Here is a 21,821-nt window from a genome sequence, read left to right as displayed (position 1 = left end):
TTCAGACCTAATCACTCCATGTAGTGACTGTTGGGGCTAGTCTCTATTGAGAATTTACGATAGCTGGGTCCACCATATCTGGTAATTATGGTAATTCCAAGGGTGGTAGAGGTCTTTGGATTTTTAATGACCCCCCCTCCCTTAATATAGTAAGTTCTTGATAATCCTCTCATGGGCTGTCCTGGAAGACGATTGGGGAAAGATGGAGTTAGACTTACCGGTAACTCTGTTTCCAGGAGTCTTCCAGGACAGCCTGGTCCTTGCCCTTATGATGATTAATAATGATTTGTTTTTATGCTTGTATATGCTTTAGGATTTTGTCCTGCAGTTCTTGTTTTAAAACTGAGCAGTTCAGCAGAGGGACTACCTTTTAAAGTATGTTAGTGATGTGTTTCCTGTTGGAGGAGGTGCTTCTCTCATGGGCTGTCCTGGAAGACTCCTGGAAACAGAGTTACCAGTAAGTCTAACTCCGGTTTTTTGTCTGCATTGTACAGCAGGTATCCCAACATTAGCTACTGTCACTTGCCCAGGGAAGGTAAAGCTTTGGGGTATAGATGGGTCAGCCTGTGATGTCACAGGCTAACACAGGAACTGTTTTTGCACGACTTTCACTTTAGGTGGCTCAAACAGGCCTTTTGAGCACTCTAGAGTCCCTGGTTCAGTTCTAATCTGAGTGTTCTCTTTGTATTTTCACTCCCTGTTGATGATGGATTTTCTCCATCTACTTCAGTTTCCAACCCCATTTCAAAAATAACCTGGTGGCTAAATAGGCCTTAGCATATATTTTATATATTTAGAGATTGCAAGCTCTTGTGCTTTGTATCATATGTTATGAAAGATGTCAGAGCTAAAAAAAAATCAAAAATAGTAGGCGCACAGCCTGAAGTTAATATAGTGAAATAAGTTCAGGCCACAAGCATTAAGTAACCATAACCCTATATGAAAGTTCATCATTTTAAAATTTGTTTGCATGCATCCACTAAATATTTCAGTTTCCTACTCTTCCCCTTCCTGTGAGATCCTGTGGAAGATTGATATCTCTCCTGCCTGTTGTGTTTTTAGCGTGTGATTAATACTGTAGCGTTCTTGGAGTGTGGATATTTTATACTTTACAGTCACCAGGCTCTAGCCACACAACCCCCTGCTTTTATAGAGTTTCTAGATTTAGCTGTTTAACTCTCTAGGCTTTGGCCTAAACTAACTTTATTGTACTGTTGAAAAACATCATTAACTCATCAACCTTTCCCTCTTACAGGTGCGCTACCGCCGTGATCACCCATCAAACAGACACCTTCCATATTTTCCAATACTTGAAGATTTATTGAAAGACATTAGTGATGGAGCAGCCCTCCTGACTGTCATACACTTCTACTGTCCCGAGCACATGAAATTAGATGGTAAGTGCAGTTTTGTGGTTTTCGTTGTACCCAAACTAACCAGCCTTGAGTATCAGTACAGTACAAGGATTTGTGTAGCTTTCAAGTATCTGTGCATTTGACGTATCAAAGTGTTTCTGTGTCCAGTTAGCTTAATGTACACGCATATAATCCTTTCATTTGGAACATATGGAAATGTATATGGTGGAGAGCTGTGAGAGTACCATCATTCCAATCTAGATAAAAAAGAGAAATACCCTCCAATGGAATAGGGACTATTCTGGGCACATTAGACAGACAGAGAAACTCCAGAGACAGAAATATAAAACAATATAAATGTTATTGTACATTAGAATAAAAAATATTAAAAAGACTAGGACTTGTGCACATATATATGGTAGCAGCTCAAAGGAATGGCTGCCAAAATCCTAGCCAAAAGCAGGAATGAAATGAGACATTTCTCAGATTTCTCAATTCATGTCTACTTTTGGCAGCCATACCTTTTGAGCTGCTACCATATATACACCGTATCACCAAAAGTATTGGGACACCTCCCTTTACACGGACATGAACATGGCACCCCAGTCTTAGTCCGTAGGGTTCAATATTGGGTTGGCCCACCCTTTGCAGCTATAACAGCTTCATGTTGTTTGGGAAAGCTGTCCACAAGGTTAAGAAGCGTGTCTATGGGAATGTTTGATCATTCCTCCAGAAATGCATTTGTGAGGCCAGACACTGATGTGGACAAGAAGGCCTGGCTTGCAATCTCTGCTCTAATTCGAGCCAAAGGTGTTCTATTGTGTTAAGGTCAGGACTGTGAATGCCAGTCAAGTTCCTTCACCCCAAACTCTCTCATCCATATCTTTATGGACCTGGTTTGTGCACTGGTACGCAGTCATGTTGGAACAGGAAGGGGCCATCCCCAAACTGTTCCCACCAAGTTGCGAGCATGAAATTGTCCAAAATGTCTTGGTATGCTGACACCTTAAGAGTTCTCTTCACTGGAACTAAAGGGCACACACCATAATCCCCCCTCCACTAAATGATTTGGACCAGTGCACAAAGCAAGGTCCATAAAGACATGGATGCAACATGCCATACGATTAGCAAAAATTTGTACAAAAACGCACGCACATATACATGTGTCTGTGTGTGTGTGTGTGTGTATATATATATATATATATATAATATATATGTGTGTGTGTGTGGTCTGTATGCTGCATTCTTAAAGATGCAGCACCACACTAGAAATACGTGACATCTGGATGAAGATTAAAGTAATTGTAATGTTTCGTGTTTGTTCTTTTTTTTTTTTTCTCTTAAATAACAAACATGTTATACTTACCTGCTCTATGCAGTTGGTTTTGCACACAGCAGCCTGGATCCTCATCTTTTTGGGTCCCTCTTCGGCTTTACTAACCTCTCCCTCCAGTTGAGCGCCAGCACAGCAAGCAACTAGCTATGGGGGCACTCGATTTGAGTCACAACTCTCTGTGTCCATTCAGACACGGAGCTGCGACCCGCCCCCTCTCTCTCCTGATTGAACGATTTTGATAAAATGCAGCGAGAGCCAATCGCGCTGTTGTTTTAACCCATGACGAGGAGAGTCCCAGGCAGCTTAGACACTCCTACAACATCACTGGATAAAGACGGGCTCAGGTAAGTATTAGGGGGGCTGAGGGGAGCTGCTGCACACAGTTTTTTTTTTTTTTTATATCTTAATGCATAGAATGCATTAAGATAAAAAAAACCTTCTGCTTTTTACAATCCCTTAAAGCTTCAATTAGCTTGTTGAACTTGTAATAATTTACAGTGGGTAAAATAAGTATTGAAAATGTCACCATTTTATTAGGTAAATTATATTTCTTAAGGTGCTGTTGACATAAACATTTTTTACCAGATGTTGGTAACAAGCCATGCCATATATGCATACATACATGCATACATACATACATACATACATACATGCATACATACATGCCTACAAAGAAACCAAAACAAATAAATTCAGAAATTAGGTTATGTGTAAAAAAAAATGGAATGACACAGGGAAAAAGTATTGAACACGCTAACTGAAATGTATTTAACACTTCGTACAAAATCCTTTGTTGGTATTGTTATCTTCAAGACGTCTGTATGGAGAAACTAGTTGCATGCATTGCTCAGGTGTCATTTTGGCCCATTCTTCCACACAGTCTTCAAATCTTGAAGGTTCCATGGACCTCCTCTATGAACTCTGATCTTTAGTTATTTCCATAGATTTTCTATTGGATTAAAATCAGGTGATTTTGCCATTATATCAGCTTTTTCTTTCTTTGAAACCAATTGAGAGTTTCCTTGGCTTTGTGTTTGGGATCCTGGTCTTGCTGAAATGTCCACCGTCATTTTAGCTTTATCATCCTGGTAGACGGCAGCAGATTTTTATCAATGTCTTGGTACATTTTTCCATTCATCCTTTCTTTATTGACACAAAGTTTGCCAGTACCGTATGATGAAAAGCAGCCTCACACCATGATGCTTCCACCTTCAAACTTCACTGTTGATATGGTGTTTTTGGGGTGATGTGCAGTGCCATTTGACCTCCAAACACGGTGTGAATTTTAGCACCCAAAGAGTTTAAATTTGGTCTCCTCTGACTAGACTATATTCTCCCAGTATTTCACCAGCTTGTCTAAATGTTGTGCAGCAAACTTTAAAAGAGCTTTAACATGCTTTTTCTTCAGCAATGGAGTCTTGTTTGGTGAGCGTGCATACAGGCCAGGGCTGTTGAGTGCATTACCTGTTTTCTTTGAAACAATTGTACCTGCTAATTTCAGGTCTTTCTGAAGCGCTCCACTAATTGCTCTTGGACAACTCCGCTGATTATTCTTTTCACTCCTCTGTCTGAAACCTTGTGAGGAGCACCTGGTCATGGCCTGTTTGGTGAAAAGATGTTCTTTCCACTTCCGGATTTCCACTTCTGGATTATGGCCCCAACAGTGCTCACTGGAACATTCAAAAGTTTAGAAATCCTTCTGTAACCAATGACATTGGTATGTTTTGCAACCATAAGGTTGTGAAGCTCTTGAGAGAGCTCTTTGCTTTTGTCCATCATGAGATGTTTCTTGTGTGACATCTTGGAAATGAGACAACGTTTTATAGGCCATCAGTTGAGACTAAACCAGCTGAGATTTGCACTAACGAGGGGCAAGATTGCTTTCCAATTACTGATATATTTCAGCTGTTTTCTTTGCTTTCCATGCCTTTTGCACCTCCCTTTCTTCATGCGTCCAATACTTTTTCCCTGTTTCATTCTACTTATTACACATAACTTAATTTCTGAACTTATTTGTTTTGGTTTCTTTGTATGTATGGATTGCATGGGTTTTTACTGACACGTGGTGAACATTTCAATAGCACTTTTTTAGAAATATATTTACCAAGAAAAATGGGGATTGATCTGCTGATCCCAGCTGAGCTAGGTGGATGACAGGTCCGTCTTCACTCTCTGTGCTAAGACGGACCTGTCAGATCCCCGCTCTCCTCTATGGGAGATCGGATGAAAACGGATCGCCTGTCCGTTTTTCAGCCGATTCACCAGACAGATGGAAACTATGGTTTCCATCCGTCTGGATTTCATGGACAGGGTGGAATCTGATAGAAGCAAGTGTCAGTGGACATGTATCCGCTGACATCTGCTGCTCTATAAGGGTGCATGGAGCCTCCGATCAGGTCCGCCTGAAAAACTGACATGCGAACCTGATCGGAAAGCCTGTGTGAAAGCGGCCTTAACGTGTGGGTGTATATATCCCTTGTAAGTGAATAGTTCAGGAAATACAGTACCTTTTTATTCATAGTTCCCCCTTTTTTTTTTTTTTTTTTTTAAGCAACCTAATGTAGTTGGACGCTTACCTGCTAAGCTGTTCCATGGCCAGGTGTGGGCAGTTTCACTGATCATACCAGGAAAATTAAGGGCAGTGCACCTCATAAAAACTGGTTAGACTGTGGAAACTAACATTTCTGAGTTTAGTTAATGATGCCATTATCCATTTACTGTACATATTCCATTCCTTGACAGTTTTGAAGACCTCTTGGATTTTAGGGTATTTTTTCTTTTCCCCTTTACACCTCCTGTTGTACAACCCCAATTCCATAGAGTTGGGACAGTGTGTAAAACCTGTATAAAAACAGAATGCAATGATTTGCAAATCTTAAACCCATATTTTATTCACAATAGAAATAGAGAACATATCATATCTTTTAACTGAGAAAATGTCCAAAATGGCCCTTTTCACACCTTTGCTTTTCTTTTTTCCCTCTCTCCTTTATTATGCAGACATCTGTTTGAAGGAGGTGCCATCAATGGCTGACAACCTATATAACATCCAGCTCCTAAAGGAATTCTCCAGCGAATACCTAAACAAGTGCTTTTACCTGACTTTAGAAGACACGTTGTATTCCCCGCCAGTCCTGAAGGTAGGTCCCTCGAGAATCATGTACAGCATTCAGCAAAGAGAAATGAACAAAAATGTTAAAACTGCTCTTTCTTTTTCTCAGCCTAATTTTATGGTGTTTATTGCTGAGCTTTTTTGGTGGTTTGAAAACGTGAAGCCTGACTTTGTTCAGCCCAGAGATACCCAAGAATCAAAAGAAGGTAAGTCATCATTTTCAGAATTATTCTTTACTTTATCAGGGTTGCTTTTGTAATTTTCAAGTTATACATATATTTTTAAACGGTGATGTGCTCTTCCTAGACCCACGTAAAAGGAAATCTATCCACATTAAAAGAATATTTTGCCATACAGGAGTTAGGTTATTATTTGCCAATACACCTTATAATGTATTGGTAAATTCTCAGTTAACCATTTGGAGAAGTGATAGTGCATTGCAACTACATTCAGAACCTGAAATTAAAATGGGTTTTGGACATTTTTGTACCATGTAATGTACACAACATGCCTACAACTTTAAGGTGCAAAAGGATTTTGCAAAATTTTTTTTATTGTCACACAAACCGAAATCTTGCATGTGCATAAATATTCACCCCCATTGCTATAAAGTCCCTAAGGTATGGCTTCAGAAGATCCGTAATATGTGGGAGCTCTCTCATTCTGGTAGGACGTCCTATGACATTCTCCCCAGAACCTGCTTTGTGCTCAAACTACAGGGTGTGCCGAGTGCGATCTGGCACCCCCTGTGTCCGGTGGATGACAGATCAGTGTACTGGCCCGCTGCCGGTACCATGTGATCACTGTGGCCAATCACAGCAGATCACATGACAGTTTTACACAATGGATAGCTTTCATTCATGTCATTCATTGTGTACTATTATTTTGGTCATAGTGATCACATGGTAAAAACAGGGCCAATCACAGCCCATCTATACCATGTGATTAGCTGTGACCAATCACAAAAGTAAACACAGAATGAATCATTTTTATTCAGTAAAAATGGTGGTTTATAAGCAGTTGTAGTGTGTGCAAAAAATAAATCCTAGTTACCTCCCCAGAGTAGTACAGTGTTAGGGTCACAAAACAAAAATCGTGAAAAAAACAAAAAACATTTTTTTTCATACCGTTACCAGTCAGTGTCCCTGATCAACACCACACCAGTTATACAACGCTGTACTGCACTGGTGACAGTATGTTAAAAAAAAAAAAAAAAATTATATCGGTTTTAAAAACAAATTATATTTTAAAAAAAGTGTATATATTTAAAAAAAAAAAAATTATATATGTGTTTTTTCCAAAAATGTGTGACAAAAAAATTACAATTTCAAAAAACTCACCTTGCCTCTTACCAATTACCTTGGACTGTCTGCTTTCCAAGAAGGGTAATTTGGGGGGGGGGGGGTTATTTTATCTGTCCTAGCATTGTCTGGCCTTATGAAATGATAGGCCGTCAGTACATTAGGAATTGGTTGATTTTCAGATATATACAGTGCCTTAAAGTATCCCCTTGACATGTTCCACATTTTGTCATGTTACAACCAAAAACGTAAATGTATTTTATTTGGATTTTATGTGATAGACCAACACAAAGTGGCACATAATTGTGAAGTGGAAGGAAAATAAATTTTGTTTTTTAAAGTTTTTTTTACAAATGAATATCTGAAAAGTGTGGCATGCATTTGTATTCAGCCCCCTTTACTCTGATACCTCTAAGTAAAATCTAGTCAAACCAATTTCCTTCAAAAGTCACCTAATTAGGAAATTCCACCTGTGTGTAATTTAATCTCGGTATAAATACAGCTGTTCTGTGAATCCCTCTGAGGTTTGTTAGAGACCCTTAGTAAACAAACCACATCATGAAGGCCAAGGAACACACCAGCCAGGTCAGGGATAAAGTTGTGGAGAAGTTTAAAGCAGGGTTAGGTTATATAAAAATATCTCAAGCTTTGAACATCTCACAGAGCACTGTTCAATCCACCACCTGAAAATGGAAAGAGTATGGAACAACTGCAAACCTACCAAGACATGGCAGTCCACCTAAACTGACAGGCGGGGCAAGGAGAGCATTAATCGGAGAAGCAGCGAAGAGGTCTGTGGTAACTCTAGTGGAGCTACAGCGATCCACAGTTCAAGTGGGAGAATCTGTCCACAGGACAAATATTAGTCGTGCTCTTTCCAAAATCTGGCATTTTTGGAAGAGTGGCAACAAGAAAGCCATTGTTGAAAGAAAGCCATAACAAGTTCACTTTGCAAGGAGCCACGTGAGGGACACAGCAAACATGTGGAAGAAGATGCTCTGGTCAGATGAGACCAAAAGGTAACTTTTTGGCCTAAAGCCCCGTACACACGCACAGATCGTCGTCATACAAATGTTCGTCTTTTCTCCCCGGGATGTCGGTGTCTGTTGAAAAGTGCAAAGACAGCACAAGGACAGCACAAGAATTTTGTCCGCAGACTTCAGCTGACTGCAGAAGTGATGTCATGTAATGGTTAACTTTCCCTGTGTTTTTTATTTTCTGAGCATGCCCAGTCTTGCAAATCTGCGGTCTGTCGGCTGATTTCTGTACTGACAGGCGAACAATCGTCCGTTCTGGTGTCCGCAGACAAAAATTTTCATGTTTGCAAGAAAGACTCTTGTCCGCGGATTGTGTGCAGACAGCTGTCGGAGGCACCATACTAACACGTGTACAATCGGCAGATCTTTTGTCCGCCGACGTTTGTATGACGACGATCTGTGCGTGTGTACGGGGCTTAAAGGTAAAACCTGTGTGGCAGAAAACTAACTGCACATCACCCAGAACACTCCATACCCACCAGGAAACATGGTGGTGGCAGCATCGTGTTGTGGGGATGCTTTTCTTCAGTAGGGACAGGAAAGCTGGTCAGAGTTGATGGGAAGATGGATGGAGCCAAATACAAGGCAATCTTAGAAGAAAACATGTTAGTGTGCAAAAGACTTGAGACTGGGGCAGAGGTTCACCTTCCATCCAGACATAAAATAGATAAAACCATATTAAAGTGTTAGAATGGCCCAGTCAAAGTCCAGACCTAAATCCAATTGAGAATCTGTGACAAGACTTGAAAATTGCTGTTGTTCACAGAAGCTCTCCATCCAATTTGACAGAGCTTGAGCTATTTTGCAAAGAAGAATGGGCAAAAATGTCACTCTAGATGTGCAAAGCTGGGTAGAGACATACCCAAAAAGACTTGCAGCTGTAATTGCAGCGAAAGGTGGTTCTACAAATATAGACTCTGTGGAGCTGAATACAAATGCATGGCACACTTCTCACAGATTTATTTGTAAAAAAAAAATGTTGAAAACCATGTATCATTTTCCTTCCACTTCACAATAATGTGCCCCTTTGTGTTGGTCTATCACATAAAATACCAATAAAATACATTTACGTTTTTGGTTGTAACGTAACAAAATGTGGAAAATGTCAAGGGGTATGCATATTTTAAGGCACTGTATATACCATAGTTTGTGGACTCTCTAACCTTCCTACAGACTAAATAATAAACACTGATTTGAGTTATATTCACCAAAGAAATGTAGCAGAATATATTTTGACCTAAATTTTAAAAGAGAGGTTTTTTGAAGAATGTTCTAACAAAGTATTTTTTCTTTAGTTCATTGACGGACTCAGCTCCTGATCTTCTTGACCAATTGGGTTATACTGCACCCTACAGGAGTAGGACACTAGGCAGAAAAAGAACGTGACTACACCTATGGGCAGTCCAGGGAGGTATACTCCCCCCTCTCTGCTATAGGTACTAAGTATTTTTCTGTCTAGTCAGGAGTAGCTGCTTGCTGGGATCTCTGGTCCTGGCAATTTTTGTTTTTAGATATTTTTCTTTTTTTCTCCTGTTTTTTCCTATGTAATCCACAGTCAACTGCTGGACTGGGAAATGGGCTGGATCATCTAGATCCAGTGGTCAACACTGGCCAGCGAGCATCCGCAGACCTCCACTCTGCGCTAGGTCGGCTGTGACTTAGCCCCACCGGATGGGGGCTGACCTGCAAGTTAAGGGCCTCACAAGGTTGCATACAATCAGGTCTCAGCCTGAGTTCCTGGCTGACAGGCCCCCATTTTAATGGCAAGTAGGTTCTGTCTGGAGCAGTGCCCGTCTGGTTCCTGGTATGGGGAGTAGCTATCCCTCTCCCCTCTCCCTGAAGGTGGATGGTGGGGCCCCTCCATGGGACGATCAGACGCCCTTCTTCCCATTAGGCTCCCTCCCTGATGGTCCTGTGGGTCATCTATCCCCACCCTCTCTGCTTTCCCTTCTCTGCTCTCCCTTCTATGCTCTCCCTTCTCTCTCCCTTCTCCCCTTCACCTATACTGGGGTTGTATGGTGGTCTGGCTACCGGCTGTAGTAGGGGGATCCTGCCACGGCCCCCTCCCTTCTTGCTCTCCGTCTTGCCTGGGCCCAGGGATCCCTCTTGGGTCCCTGGGAGCCTCGTGGAACTGCAATTTGTGGTAGCCTATTTTCTGTATAGGCTGGCGACCATGTTTGTGTAGCCACGGCAGCCATTTTGCATTATTCCGGCATTGAATTGAATGGCGGCTATTACTGTGGAGCCTTTTGGGCATCCATTTTAGCTGTGGGAGCCCCTTCTTATCCCCTGGTGCTGACTCCTGGGCCTCTTTCCTTTCTGGACTCCGCACATGTAGTGCTTTGATCCTCGTGCTGCCGGTGAGTCTGGTGGGGTCCTCTCCCTCCCTCTGCTGCAGGATCGGGGGTTGCTCTGTTACTGGCAACCAGGTAGTGTTACCAGCACGGTGGGGGTGTCCCTTGACAGTTTTTTTTTTTTGCACTTTTGTGGGGTACCCTTATTCCTCATGGAGTCCTTGGAGCGTATTTCCCCACCTGACCCTCTCTCAGAGCCTGTGGAGCCCTCCGGGTCCCAACCATCCATTGATGCACTGACGGCGGTCCTGGAGTCCTTTGTGTCCTGGGTGGAGGTGGCTTGTGGGCGGTGGGGTAGTAAAAAGCGCCCCCTGCTTCATCTGTCTCCACAGATTCTAAATCTGATCTGGCCGCCACGGACGGGGCCCACCCTGAGGGGTCTGCGGCCTCTCGCCCTGAGTTTTCAGATAGAATGATTCCTCCACTCCTCTAGCCACGCACGAGAAGGCGCTGGTGGAAGCACGGTTTGTGTCTGTGTGTGAGACTTTAATAATGAAGAATGCGGAAGAGGCCCTGGTTCCCTTTGGCACTCATAAGCCATCTAGAGTGTCGAGGGTGTTTCAGTTACCTTGACAGGTTTGTCGTAAAACAGGGGAACGTCCAAAACATCCCTTTTTGTGGTCCCGAAGTGATTCACAATGAGATACTCATTTACTCCTATAACCTCCTTAAGAAAAGGACTGTTAACGAGTGGCGGATCCCCGGTTTTCCAGGTTGAATATGGCAACCATGACTGCGGTAGAAGAATTGCCGGCTTTTAAGGATCTGGCATTACAGAAAGGCGGAGGCTATGGTCCGCAGTATGTTAAATGTGGCCGGCTCGGCACTCAGACCTATTGCCCTGGTGTCACAAACTCTGACCGAGTGGGCTTAGCTTTTACACCATGACCTGGATGGTGAGCAGCTCCCCCCTGCCTTTGCGGAGCTGGCGGACCAGTTGGTCCAGGGGCTACAGTTTATCTGTGATGCATCTTTGGATGCGGCTCCCCTGTCTGTTTGGGCAGTGGTCCTTAGGCGTGTTTTGTGGCTCAAATATTCTGCGGACCAGACCTCTTAAAAAAAAAAAAAAAAAAAGCCTTAACTGATCTTCCTTTTATAAGGAGCACCTTTCTTCCACAGGCTAGTAAGGGTAAGGAATCTCGTCGCAGACGTGGCCCATCCTCAGCTTACAGGAAGTTTTTTCGTCCCTTAGGGTTTGCTGACAAGGGTTAAAAGCCTCTTCAGAAGGATCATAGCAAACTTGTTCTGGCAAGTCCAAAGTGGAGTTCTCCAGACCTGCAGACAAGGCTCCTTCTGCATGAAGTTGTGCCCTCACCTGTGCCTGGAATGGGGGGGTTGTCTTCGCTGGTTTACGGACTCGTGTGCCTCCTTGGTACACGAAGTAATACGGTCCAGCAACATGATCAAGTTTCGGTCTTACCCTCCATAGAGGTTCTTTCCTTCCAATGTGCGTCTGTCACTGGACGTGGTGCAAGACCTGTTCAAGGGGTAATTGTTCCTGTTCCAACTCTGGGAATGTTTTCAGGGGTTTTATTCAAACCTGTCCGTGGTCCCAAAGAAAGAAGGCAATGTGCGTCCAATTCTGGATTTCAAGGCCCTGAACTGCTTTGTGTGGGTACCGAAGTTCAGAATGGAGTCCGTTCGCACGATGGTGGCATCCTTGCATCATGGGGATTTCTTTGCCTCTATCGACATTAAGGATGCTTACTTGCACATTTTAATGTGTGAATAATGAAAAGAAAATATAACCCGCGCCCCTCAGAAGCCAAAGCAGCAAACTCCTAACTCTGGTAGGTTAAAGGTGGATACAAGAACAAAAAAGGGAGTTGCGCTAAAGCATAAGTCAAATTACACATATTCCAATGACAAAGTGTTGGATATACAGTGAATGGCTAAAACCGTACAAAAATGAAGCAGTCTCATATCACATATATGTGGGCATAAATCATATACCAATACATACAATCAAAAATAGAACTGGGATAATAGTCCAAACAAATGAATAAAAAAAGATTATTCTCCCAGCCAATGAAGCCAGTGGTAACAAATGGACAGTTCAAAACAGATATATTGCAGAGGTCATCCACCCAGGTGAATAAGACGATGACAAAATGTGAGGTCCCCACCACCATACACAGCCTCTTACCAAAAAGGAGTGGAATAAGCGCATAGGGTAGTTCAGGACTACTCCAGCCTATTTCCCAAACGAAGCTGCTCACAGGATATCCAAGCCACTTCAAGACCCCTCACTGGATGTCTCACAGGATATCTCTCAGAAAGTGGGGGACAATAAACAGATGGGGCAAGCCCATAGTGTGATACCTCAATGACAGTTTATTGAAAATATAGGTAAGGTATGCACTCACCCACAAACAATGTAACAGAGCATAAAAAGGCTGCAGTAAACCGGAGGTTCCTGGCGATACACCTTCCACCAAAAAGATGGCCGCCCTCGGGCTTTCGGTTGTGACGTGATGACGCTGGACTAGCTCCTCACAACGCGTTTCGACGTTGTCTGACACCAATGCTTCCTCTGATTTGCCATGGGAGAGGGGCATTATCAGTTTGTGGCGTTACCCTTTGGTCTCGCCTCTGCTCCTCAGGTCTTAACAAAGGTGTTGACTTCGGTACTGGCATTGTCATGTCAGCGAGGAATCGCAATGCTGGGCTGCCTGGATGACCTTTTCTTGCAAACAGAGTCTCTCCTACTGCTCTGATGGGCAACATGAACATCACTATATGGGCGCTGAGGGCGTTTGGCTGGCTTCTGAATTTCCAGAAGTCTGCTCTGATTCCTTCCACAAAACTGGACTATCTGGTTCTGACTCTGGACTTGACTATAGCCAGAGTGTTCCTTCCTTCCGGACAAACTCCAGAAGTTGCATGCTGTGATTCATCTCTTGCTGTCCAGCAGGTGGCTGTCCCTCAGGACTTGCATGGGGGGGCTGGGACTTATGGTTTCTACCTTTTTTAAGGTGGTCCCGTTTGCACAGTTCCATGTGAGGTCCCTGCAAAGGGAGATCTTAGCCAAATGGGACAAGTGTCCGAAGTCTCTGAACAATCGGATCCGGCCGAAAAACAAAAGGTCTTTTATCTGGTGGCTTTGCTCTCTAGCTCTTTGCCAGGGCAAATCTGTTCTCCGCCTGTATTGGACAGTGGTCAACATGAATGCCAGTCTGTCCGGGTGAGGAGGTTTCTTTGGTCAGAACTCCGCTCAGGGAGTTTGGACACTGGAAGAGTCCAGAGTCCTCCCAATCAATGTCCTGGAACTCTGAGCGATCAGGCTGTGCCTGATTCACTGGCCTTCAGGGGTGTACTGTGCCAATCCAATCGGACAATGCCACGGCTGTGAATTATGTCAATCACATTGAAACAAGAAGTGTATTGGCAGCTCTGGAGGTAGCCGGCATTCTTCGGTGTGTAGAAAGTTTTGTTCCAGCAATACACATTCCAGGGGTGGAAAATAAGCAGGCGGATTATCTCAGTTGGCAAGCGTTGGACCAAGGGGAGTGATCCCTTCATCCGGAAGTGTTTCATCAGCTGTGTCTCGGGTTTGGCACCCCGAGGTGGATCTGTTGGTGTCTCCGCTCATCAGGAAGGTGCACAGGTTTGTGGCAAAGTCACGGAATCCGCTAGCAGACGCCACAGATGCGCTGGTGCCCCCCTGGGGCCAGTATCGTCTGATTTACGCCTTCCCTCCTCTCAAGCTACTGACAAGACTCTTGCACAGGATCGAGGCAGAAGGAATTCCAGTTGGCCACGCCAGTCTTGATACACCGACGCGCCTTGGAGACTACCTCTCAGGGAGGATCTTCTGTCCCAAGGGCCAATCTTCCATCCTGCTTTACAGCTGCTGGTTTTGAAGGCTTGGCTGTTTGAAAGCCAGGTACTGAAGGATAGAGATTTGTCTGGGTCTGTGATTGCCACACTACTGAATGCTTTGAAATCTACTTCTAGGAAGATCTACCATCGTACATGGAAAGCGTACATTTCCTGATGTGAGTCACTTGGTGTTCACCCTCGCTCTTTTTCGTGGCTTGATCTTGACCGTCAATCAAGGGTTGAGCAGAAATTGGCCTTGAGTACCATTAAGGGTCAGATGTCTGCCTTGGCGGTCTTCCAATGACCCTTGGCCATGCACTCCCTGGTGCGTACTTTTATTCAGGGGGTTGGACATTTGACTCCACCGATGCGGTCCCCACTTCCACCTTAGGATCAAACTTTGAAAATATTCAGGAGATTCCCCTGCTTACGTATCCCAGAAGGTGGCCTTTTTGGTGGCTAGTACCTCTGCGCACAGGATGTCTGAATTGGCGGCGTTGTCTTGTCGCCCACCTTATTTGGTGGCCCACAAAGATAAAGTGGTTCTTAGCCCCATGTCCGTCGTCCCTTCCGAACGTGGTCTCCGATTTCCATCTGAATGAGGACATTGTGTTGCCTTCTTTCTCAGGCCAAAATGTTCTAAGGAAATTACAGGGCATTCCCTGGATGTGGTTCGAGACATTCGGGGGTACCTGGCAGCTACGGAGTCTTTTAGGAAGTCAGACCCACTATTTGTGCTTACGGATGGACCTCGAAAAGGACTATCCGCTTCTTCTGCGACCATTTCTAGATGTATCAGAAATCAGACGGTGACTCATGCCTTTTCAATTAAGGGTCAGGTTCTTCCTTTCCCTGTGAAGGCGCACTCTACGTGGGCGCTTAGTGCTTCTTGGGCCTTTTGTCATCAGGCGTCAGGAACGGTACTTGGTCGTCGATGCACACTTTCACAAAATTTTATAAAGTGCATTTGTTGGCATCTGCGGATACCTTTTATTGGCCGCAAGGTTTTGCAGGCTGCTGTTTATGGGGCTTGTTGCTTCTTTGGGAATGTGTACAGGAGAATGCAGGGCTGTGGGAATGCGTACAGCAGAATGCAGGGCTGCGGGCATGGTACAGGAGAATGCAGGACTGCGGGCATGGTACAGGAGAATGCGGGGCTGCCGGCATGGTACAGGAGAATGCGGGGCTGCGGGCATGGTACAGGAGAATGCGGGGCTGCGGGCATGGTACACGAGAATGCGGGGCTGCGGGCACGGTACAGGTGTACCATGCCCGCAGCACTGCATCTCTCGTAGTATGCACGCATCCCCGCATAATGGCAGATAGTGCGGCTGTGGAGGAGTCTCGCCTGTTCCTGAGGCGCCTTAGATTTAAAAATGGCGACTGGCGCCAATAGGTCATTGCGCATGCGCCGCTCGGGAAAGCTCGTATACGTTTGGTTTAAATCTAAGGTGCTTTAGGAGCACGTCGGGCCGGCTGGGGACTTTTTTTTTTTTTGACTCGAGTATGAGTGTATGAGTCGAGGGGGAAGTTTTCAGCACAAAAAAATGTGCTGATAAACTCGGCTTATACTCGAGTATATACGGTACATAGAATTACAAGGAATGCATTTTTCTTGAGCTTTTCTTGCGCTAAAGGTGCCAATAATGGCTGACATTAAATTCATATTTATTTAAATTCATGATATTAAAAAGTTAAATATATAATATTTACTTATTTTTTTTTTTTAACTGTCGTTTTCGGCCAATTGCATCCTGCATTTTTGGTTTCGGGTTCTGCACCAAAATTTCCATTCAGTGCACCTCCTAATTTAGACCCCCTTAAAGCGGAGTTCCAGCCTTTTCTGTGCTTATTAAAAGTCAGCAGCTACAAAAAGTGTAGCTGCTGACTTTTAATAAACACACACTCACCTGTCCCACGGTCCAGCGATGCGGCCACCCGAACCCTCAATCCTCTCTCTCTGGTCTCGGCGGCGCCGGCATCACTGGTGTGGGCACCCGGCTGCGACGCTCCGCGAAAAAAATTACATGCCAAATGTGGCATGTCAGGGGGTTAGGACTACCTAAAGCGGAAGTTCCACTTTTGGGTGGAACTCCGCTTTAACTTCTTTCAATTTTATGTTGCAGCCTGATACTACAATTGTTTAAATTCCTTTTTCTTTTTTTCCCTCAATCTACGCTCAGTACCCCATAATGACAAAATGAAAACAGAATTTTAGAGTTGTTTGCAAATATATGAAAAGCAAAAAAACTGAAATATCCTATTAGCATAATTATTCAGACTCTTTGCAACAACACCTGAAATTTAGCTAAGGTTCCTCCCAATTCTCTTGATTGTTGCTATACCTTGTTTGGACTCCACCTGTGGTAAATTGAATTGATTGACTTCTCTCTAAAGGCCTCACAGCTGACAATGTATCAGGTACTGCATTCGAGACTCAGAGACAGGAAATATTGCAAGGTACATCAAAGCAATATCTGGGGAAGGCTACAAAAACATTTCTGCTGCGCTGATGGTTCCAGCACAGTGGCCTCCATAATTCTCAAATGAGGACATTTGGTACAACCAGGACTTTTACAAGAGCTGATCACACAGCCAAACTGAGCAACCAGAGAGGGGCCTTAGTAAGAGAGGTGACCACAAACCCCATGGTCACTCTGACTGAGCTCCAGACATATCCTGTGAAGAGAGGGGACATATTTCCATAATGACACCCATCACTACAGGTCTCCACTGATCTGGACTTTATGGCGGAGTGGCCAGAGAAAAGCCTTTCCTCAGTGCAATTCAGTACCATTCCTTGATGTGATGCTTTTATGTGGGGATGGAAGAGTCACCACTAGTCTTCATAGGAAGCCACTCTCGGGCAACATGATCCTGAGGGCAGATTCAGGGCATCCTGACCATTCGGGGTATCCTGGTGGGTCAGTGCTTCAGACAGTGCAGAATCTGTTGCAACGGGAGTGATTTGGAAAAGGAAGCCACACTTATGTGTAACTGGCTTTACCAATGGGGCTATTCTGGAGCGTCATTGAGAACAGAAATGTGTATAGCTAGAGATAAGATGGGAAACCGTTGATATAAATCAATTGCCGGGATGCTGATTCTCAACATGTACTGATATTTTCCATGGTGCATAGTTTATAAGGATTAGGAATATTATACAACAGTATTTACTATATGCAGATGATGTATATGCTCAGATTTTATTGGGAGGGATAAAGACAGTCGCCCGGCAAGCCCCTTTTTTAGGTAGTTCCTTCTCACAAACCTCTTTCTCTTACGTCCTCCGACAGTCGCCGCCTCTTCATATTCGTCACTATGGGGTTATTGACCTTTGCTCCGTAGGAGTAGCTAGGCAACAGAATATGTCAATATCAAAGCTTTTAGCATATCCCACCCCCAGGGGGTGGTCCCCTCAGTCAATACCCTCCTGCTTCCTGTATCCATACCTCAGTTTCAATTGTCTAGCTCAGGAGTAGGCTGACTGATTCTGTGCTGGGGCTCTTCAGTCTCAGCTTCTTTTCTCTTTTGATTTTATTTGAAGTTTTTTTCTCTTCCTATTATTTAGCGGTTTATTTTTTCAGCACTAGTTAGATTCTTCTGATGAAGATGATCGTGCGGAGCTGGGTCTCGGGCTGGCCTCCCTGGTTTTCCGGGGCTCAGGGCCAGTGGCTTCCCAGCCTGCCATCGAGCGTTCAGTCAGGTTTTTTCCTGGCATGTGTGAACGACCCATCCCTGTTCGCTGCAGGGATGCTGCGGTGAGGTGGCTACCTCACTGGACGCCATGCGGTTTCGCACCGCAGTTCTACTGCGTCCTGGCTGTGACTCTCCCTGTCCTCTGTGCAGCGGCTTGATCGCTTGTGCGGGCTCCCCACGCCATTCAGAAGGTAAGTGTACTCTGTGTGGGGACCTGTCTGTTTAGTGGGTGTCAGTCTGAGACACTGTAACCCTGCATGTCTGTAAACACTATTAGGCTCCCTGTCTGGATTGCTGCTTTCTGTGGGCTGCAAGGGGGGGGGCTCTTCTGCTCTGTTTCTGTGTAACAGGCTGTGTTTTTTTTTCTGTGTGACATGCTGTATGCTGTGGGGCATGATGTGAGACATGTTTGTGGGCATACATGCGGCGACCGCTGCTGCGATCCGCCATTTTGTTGCAGCAGGCTTATGGTGGCCGATACTGTGTGGGAGAGCGGCGTTTTGGCGCCAAGCGCCGCCATTTTGGCGGTGATCGCTCAGGCCACATGTCAGCGCTGCATGATCTCTGCCTTTACAGTCCTCCACCGGCGGCCATGTTTGTGTAGCCTTCCATAGGCTTTATAGGAGCGGTCAGTATTGCATCACTTCCTTTGCCCTGAGAACAGCGATCGGTGCAGCAGCCTGAGTGATCTCTCCAGGTTTATTTTCCTTATTCCTGTATTCCTTGCCTAGTTTTGTTCTTCTCCCTGTGGGGGTCGGTGTGTGCTGTGTGTGCGGTGGGCTACGCTCGCTGCGATCTTAAAGGGGCAGTACCCCTTTTTTTCCTGCAAACTTTTGGGGCATGGATTCTCAGGAAAGCAAATTTCCTCCCACTTTAGTGGGGGGCCAAGGGGCTGCTGCTTCCCCCGAGGGGGGTGATTTGGCTACCATTGTGGCTAACCTAGCTGCTCAGGTGCAGATGCTTGTGGCTGCTCAATCCACAAAACGGCCCAGAGTTTCAATTTCCTCTGATTCAGAGGGCGATGGTGATGGGGCTGCTATGGCTGGGGTCCCACTATCGGGGTCCTGTTCGTCCCTGGACCTTGTGGGGTCTGAAGGGGAGGCTGAGGTTGAAGGGGTTGATAATTCCCCCCCCTGGCTCGTCTGAAGAGCTTGCAATCATGGATGAGTTGGTTGCTTCTATCAAACAAACACTGCATTTGCAGGATGAACCATGTCCTCCTGCCTTCCTGGCCTCTTATGGGACGCAGCGAAGACGCAAATCATTGCAGGTTTTTCCTTGCACTGCGGATTTTCAGCGCGCTGTTAGTGAACAATGGCGCAATTTAAAGAAGCCTTTTGCTGTGCCAAGTAGGTTCAAGCTGCGTTATCCCTTCACACCCGCTACTGATGAACGTTGGTGTGTACCGCCTCCGGTGGATCACGCGGTGGCAGTTTTGAATAAGTCTACTGCGATTCCGGCGGAGTATACTCCGGTGTTCCGGGATCCCACGGACAGGAGACTGGAGTCTCTTGCCCGCCATACTTACACGGTTACCGGTTCCATGCTGAAAGCTATTTTTGCTTCCCTTATGGCGGCTCAGGCTGTCGCGGATTGGACGCAGGTGCTCAGGCGCATCCTGGTGGCTGACTCTGCCCCGCCGGCAACATTGGCTATGGTGGATCAAATTCATAAGGGTGTCATGTATTTGTGTGATGCGGACTTGGATATAGTCCCTTTGGCTGCACGTGTGCACAGCGGGGCGGTGTTGACACGCCGCCTGATTTGGCTGAAATGTTGGTCTGTGGACCAATCTTCTCGCAAAACTTTAGCTAATCTACCATATACGGGATCTCGCCTTTTTGGTGAATCCTTGGATACGCTGATAAAGGGGATCACTGGGGGTAAGAGCACGCTCTTGCCCCAGTCTCACAAGCCTAAGGTTGCTCATGGTAAGAAGCATGCTTCGTTTTGACCCTCTCAGGGGTCCTTTCGTGCCTTTCGGTCGCACTATAAGGGCAAGCCCTTCAAAGGCCAAGGCTCCCAGAAGAAGCCGTGGACAGGTAAGCAGAAGTCCGGCCAGTCTGGGTCTGCTGCCCATAACAATGTGGCCTGAAGGGGCGCCCTCACCCAGTTCTGGGGTGGGGGGACCTTTGCTCGTTTTTCTTCAACCCTGGCTTTCCCGCGTTTGGGACAGGTGGGTTCAGGAGATCGTTCGGTCTGGTTACAAGATCGAGTTTCTCTCTCGGCCGGCGAGCAGATTTTTTCCCTCAAATCTTCAACTGTCTCCGGAGCGTTTGCGGGATCTGCACCTGGCGGTGCGGGACCTGCGGGCTCAGGGGGTGGTAGTGCCGGTGCCTCATCGGGACAGATTTCGGGGTTTCTATTCCAATCTGTTCACTGTGCCCAGAAAGGAGGGCAAGGTACATCCAATTCTGTACTTAAAAGCTCTGAACCGCTTTGTGCGGGTTCGCAAGTTCCTCATGGAGTCCCTGCGATCGGTGGTGGCTGCCCTGGTTCCGGGAGAATTCATGGCCTCCATCGATTTGAAGGATGCGTACCTTCACATCCCCATTTTCGAGGGTCACCAGAGGTACCTTCGATTCGCCATTGCGGAGGATCATTACCAATTCGTGGCGTTGCCCTTTGGTCTCGCTTCAGCTCCGCGGGTGTTCACCAAGGTGCTTGCACCGGTTCTGGCTTTATTGAGAGCCCAGGGCATCTCGATCCTGGGGTATCTGGACGACATTCTGGTTCGATCTGCGACCAGTCAGGGTCTGGTGAAAGACCTGTCCGTCACGATGCAGACTCTACAGGAGTTTGGTTGGACGATAAACTTTCCAAAATCGACGCTGTGCCCGTCGGTCCGTCTTCCCTACCTGGGAATGATCCTGGACTCGGTTCAGGCGAGAGTCTTCCTGCCGGACGACGAGCTCAGGACGCTTCAGGAAGAAGTCAGGTCCCTCAGGGACGTTCCGTGCTCGTCCCTCCGGACGTGCATGCGGTGTCTGGGATTGATGGTCTCGGCTTTCGAGGCGATTCCCTTCGCCCAGTTTCACACGCGGGGTCTCCAAGCGGAGATCCGGTCCAGGTGGGACGGGCGACCGCAATCTCTGGATCTCCAGATTTCATTGAGCCATCGCACCAGAAGGGATCTTCTGTGGTGGCTACAGTCCCTGGCGGTGTCGGGGGGGCAAGTCTTTTCGCCCTTTCTCGTGGACGGTGATCACCACGGATGCCAGCCTGTCGGGCTGGGGTGGTGGTCTGGGCGTTCTGTCCGCCCAGGATACTTGGTAGGAGGGGGAATCCTCCCTTCCGATCAACGTTCTGGAATTGCGAGCGATAAACCTCTGCCTTCGACGTTGGACGGACAGGCTGCAGGGCCGTCCGGTTCGGGTGCAGACGGACAATGCCACAGCGGTGGCCTACATCAACCACCAAGGGGGCACCAGGAGTGCCCGAGCGGCTCGGGAAGTAGCCGACATTCTGTCTTGGGCCGAGACGCACGTCCCGGCGATAACGGCGTTTCACATTCCGGGGGTGGAGAACTGGCAGGCGGATTATCTGGGTCGCCAGACCCTGGACCAGGGGGAATGGTCCCTCCACCCGGATGTCTTCCAGATGTTGTGCGCGAAGTGGGGTCTTCCGGATGTGGACCTGTTCGCGTCTTGTCTGAACAACAAGGTGGAAAGGTTCGTGGCAAGGACGCGCGATCCTCGGGCAGACGCGTTAGTGGCTCCGTGGCATCAGTATCGACTGATGTATGCATTTCCACCGATTCAGCTGCTATCCAGGTTCCTTCGCAGGTTGACCTCGGAACCCCTCA

The 21,821-nt window shown here is 46.2% G+C and overlaps 1 protein-coding gene across 2 annotated transcripts in view; it reads left to right on the top strand.

Moving 5' to 3' along the window:
• Window positions 1–21,821, top strand: part of CAMSAP1 (calmodulin regulated spectrin associated protein 1) — a 158,309-nt gene that overhangs the window by 74,868 nt on the left and 61,620 nt on the right. For both annotated transcript variants that reach the window (XM_082262891.1, XM_082262890.1), the window contains 3 exons: window positions 1,256–1,397; window positions 5,692–5,831; window positions 5,913–6,009. In XM_082262891.1, the coding sequence (XP_082119017.1) occupies window positions 1,256–1,397; window positions 5,692–5,831; window positions 5,913–6,009 (379 nt within the window). The remainder of the gene's footprint in view (window positions 1–1,255; window positions 1,398–5,691; window positions 5,832–5,912; window positions 6,010–21,821) is intronic.

Source organism: Pelophylax lessonae (genome assembly GCF_965119305.1).
Source record: "Pelophylax lessonae genome assembly, chromosome: 7".
NCBI lineage: Eukaryota > Metazoa > Chordata > Amphibia > Anura > Ranidae > Pelophylax > Pelophylax lessonae.
This window is presented reverse-complemented; position numbering and strand designations above follow the sequence as displayed.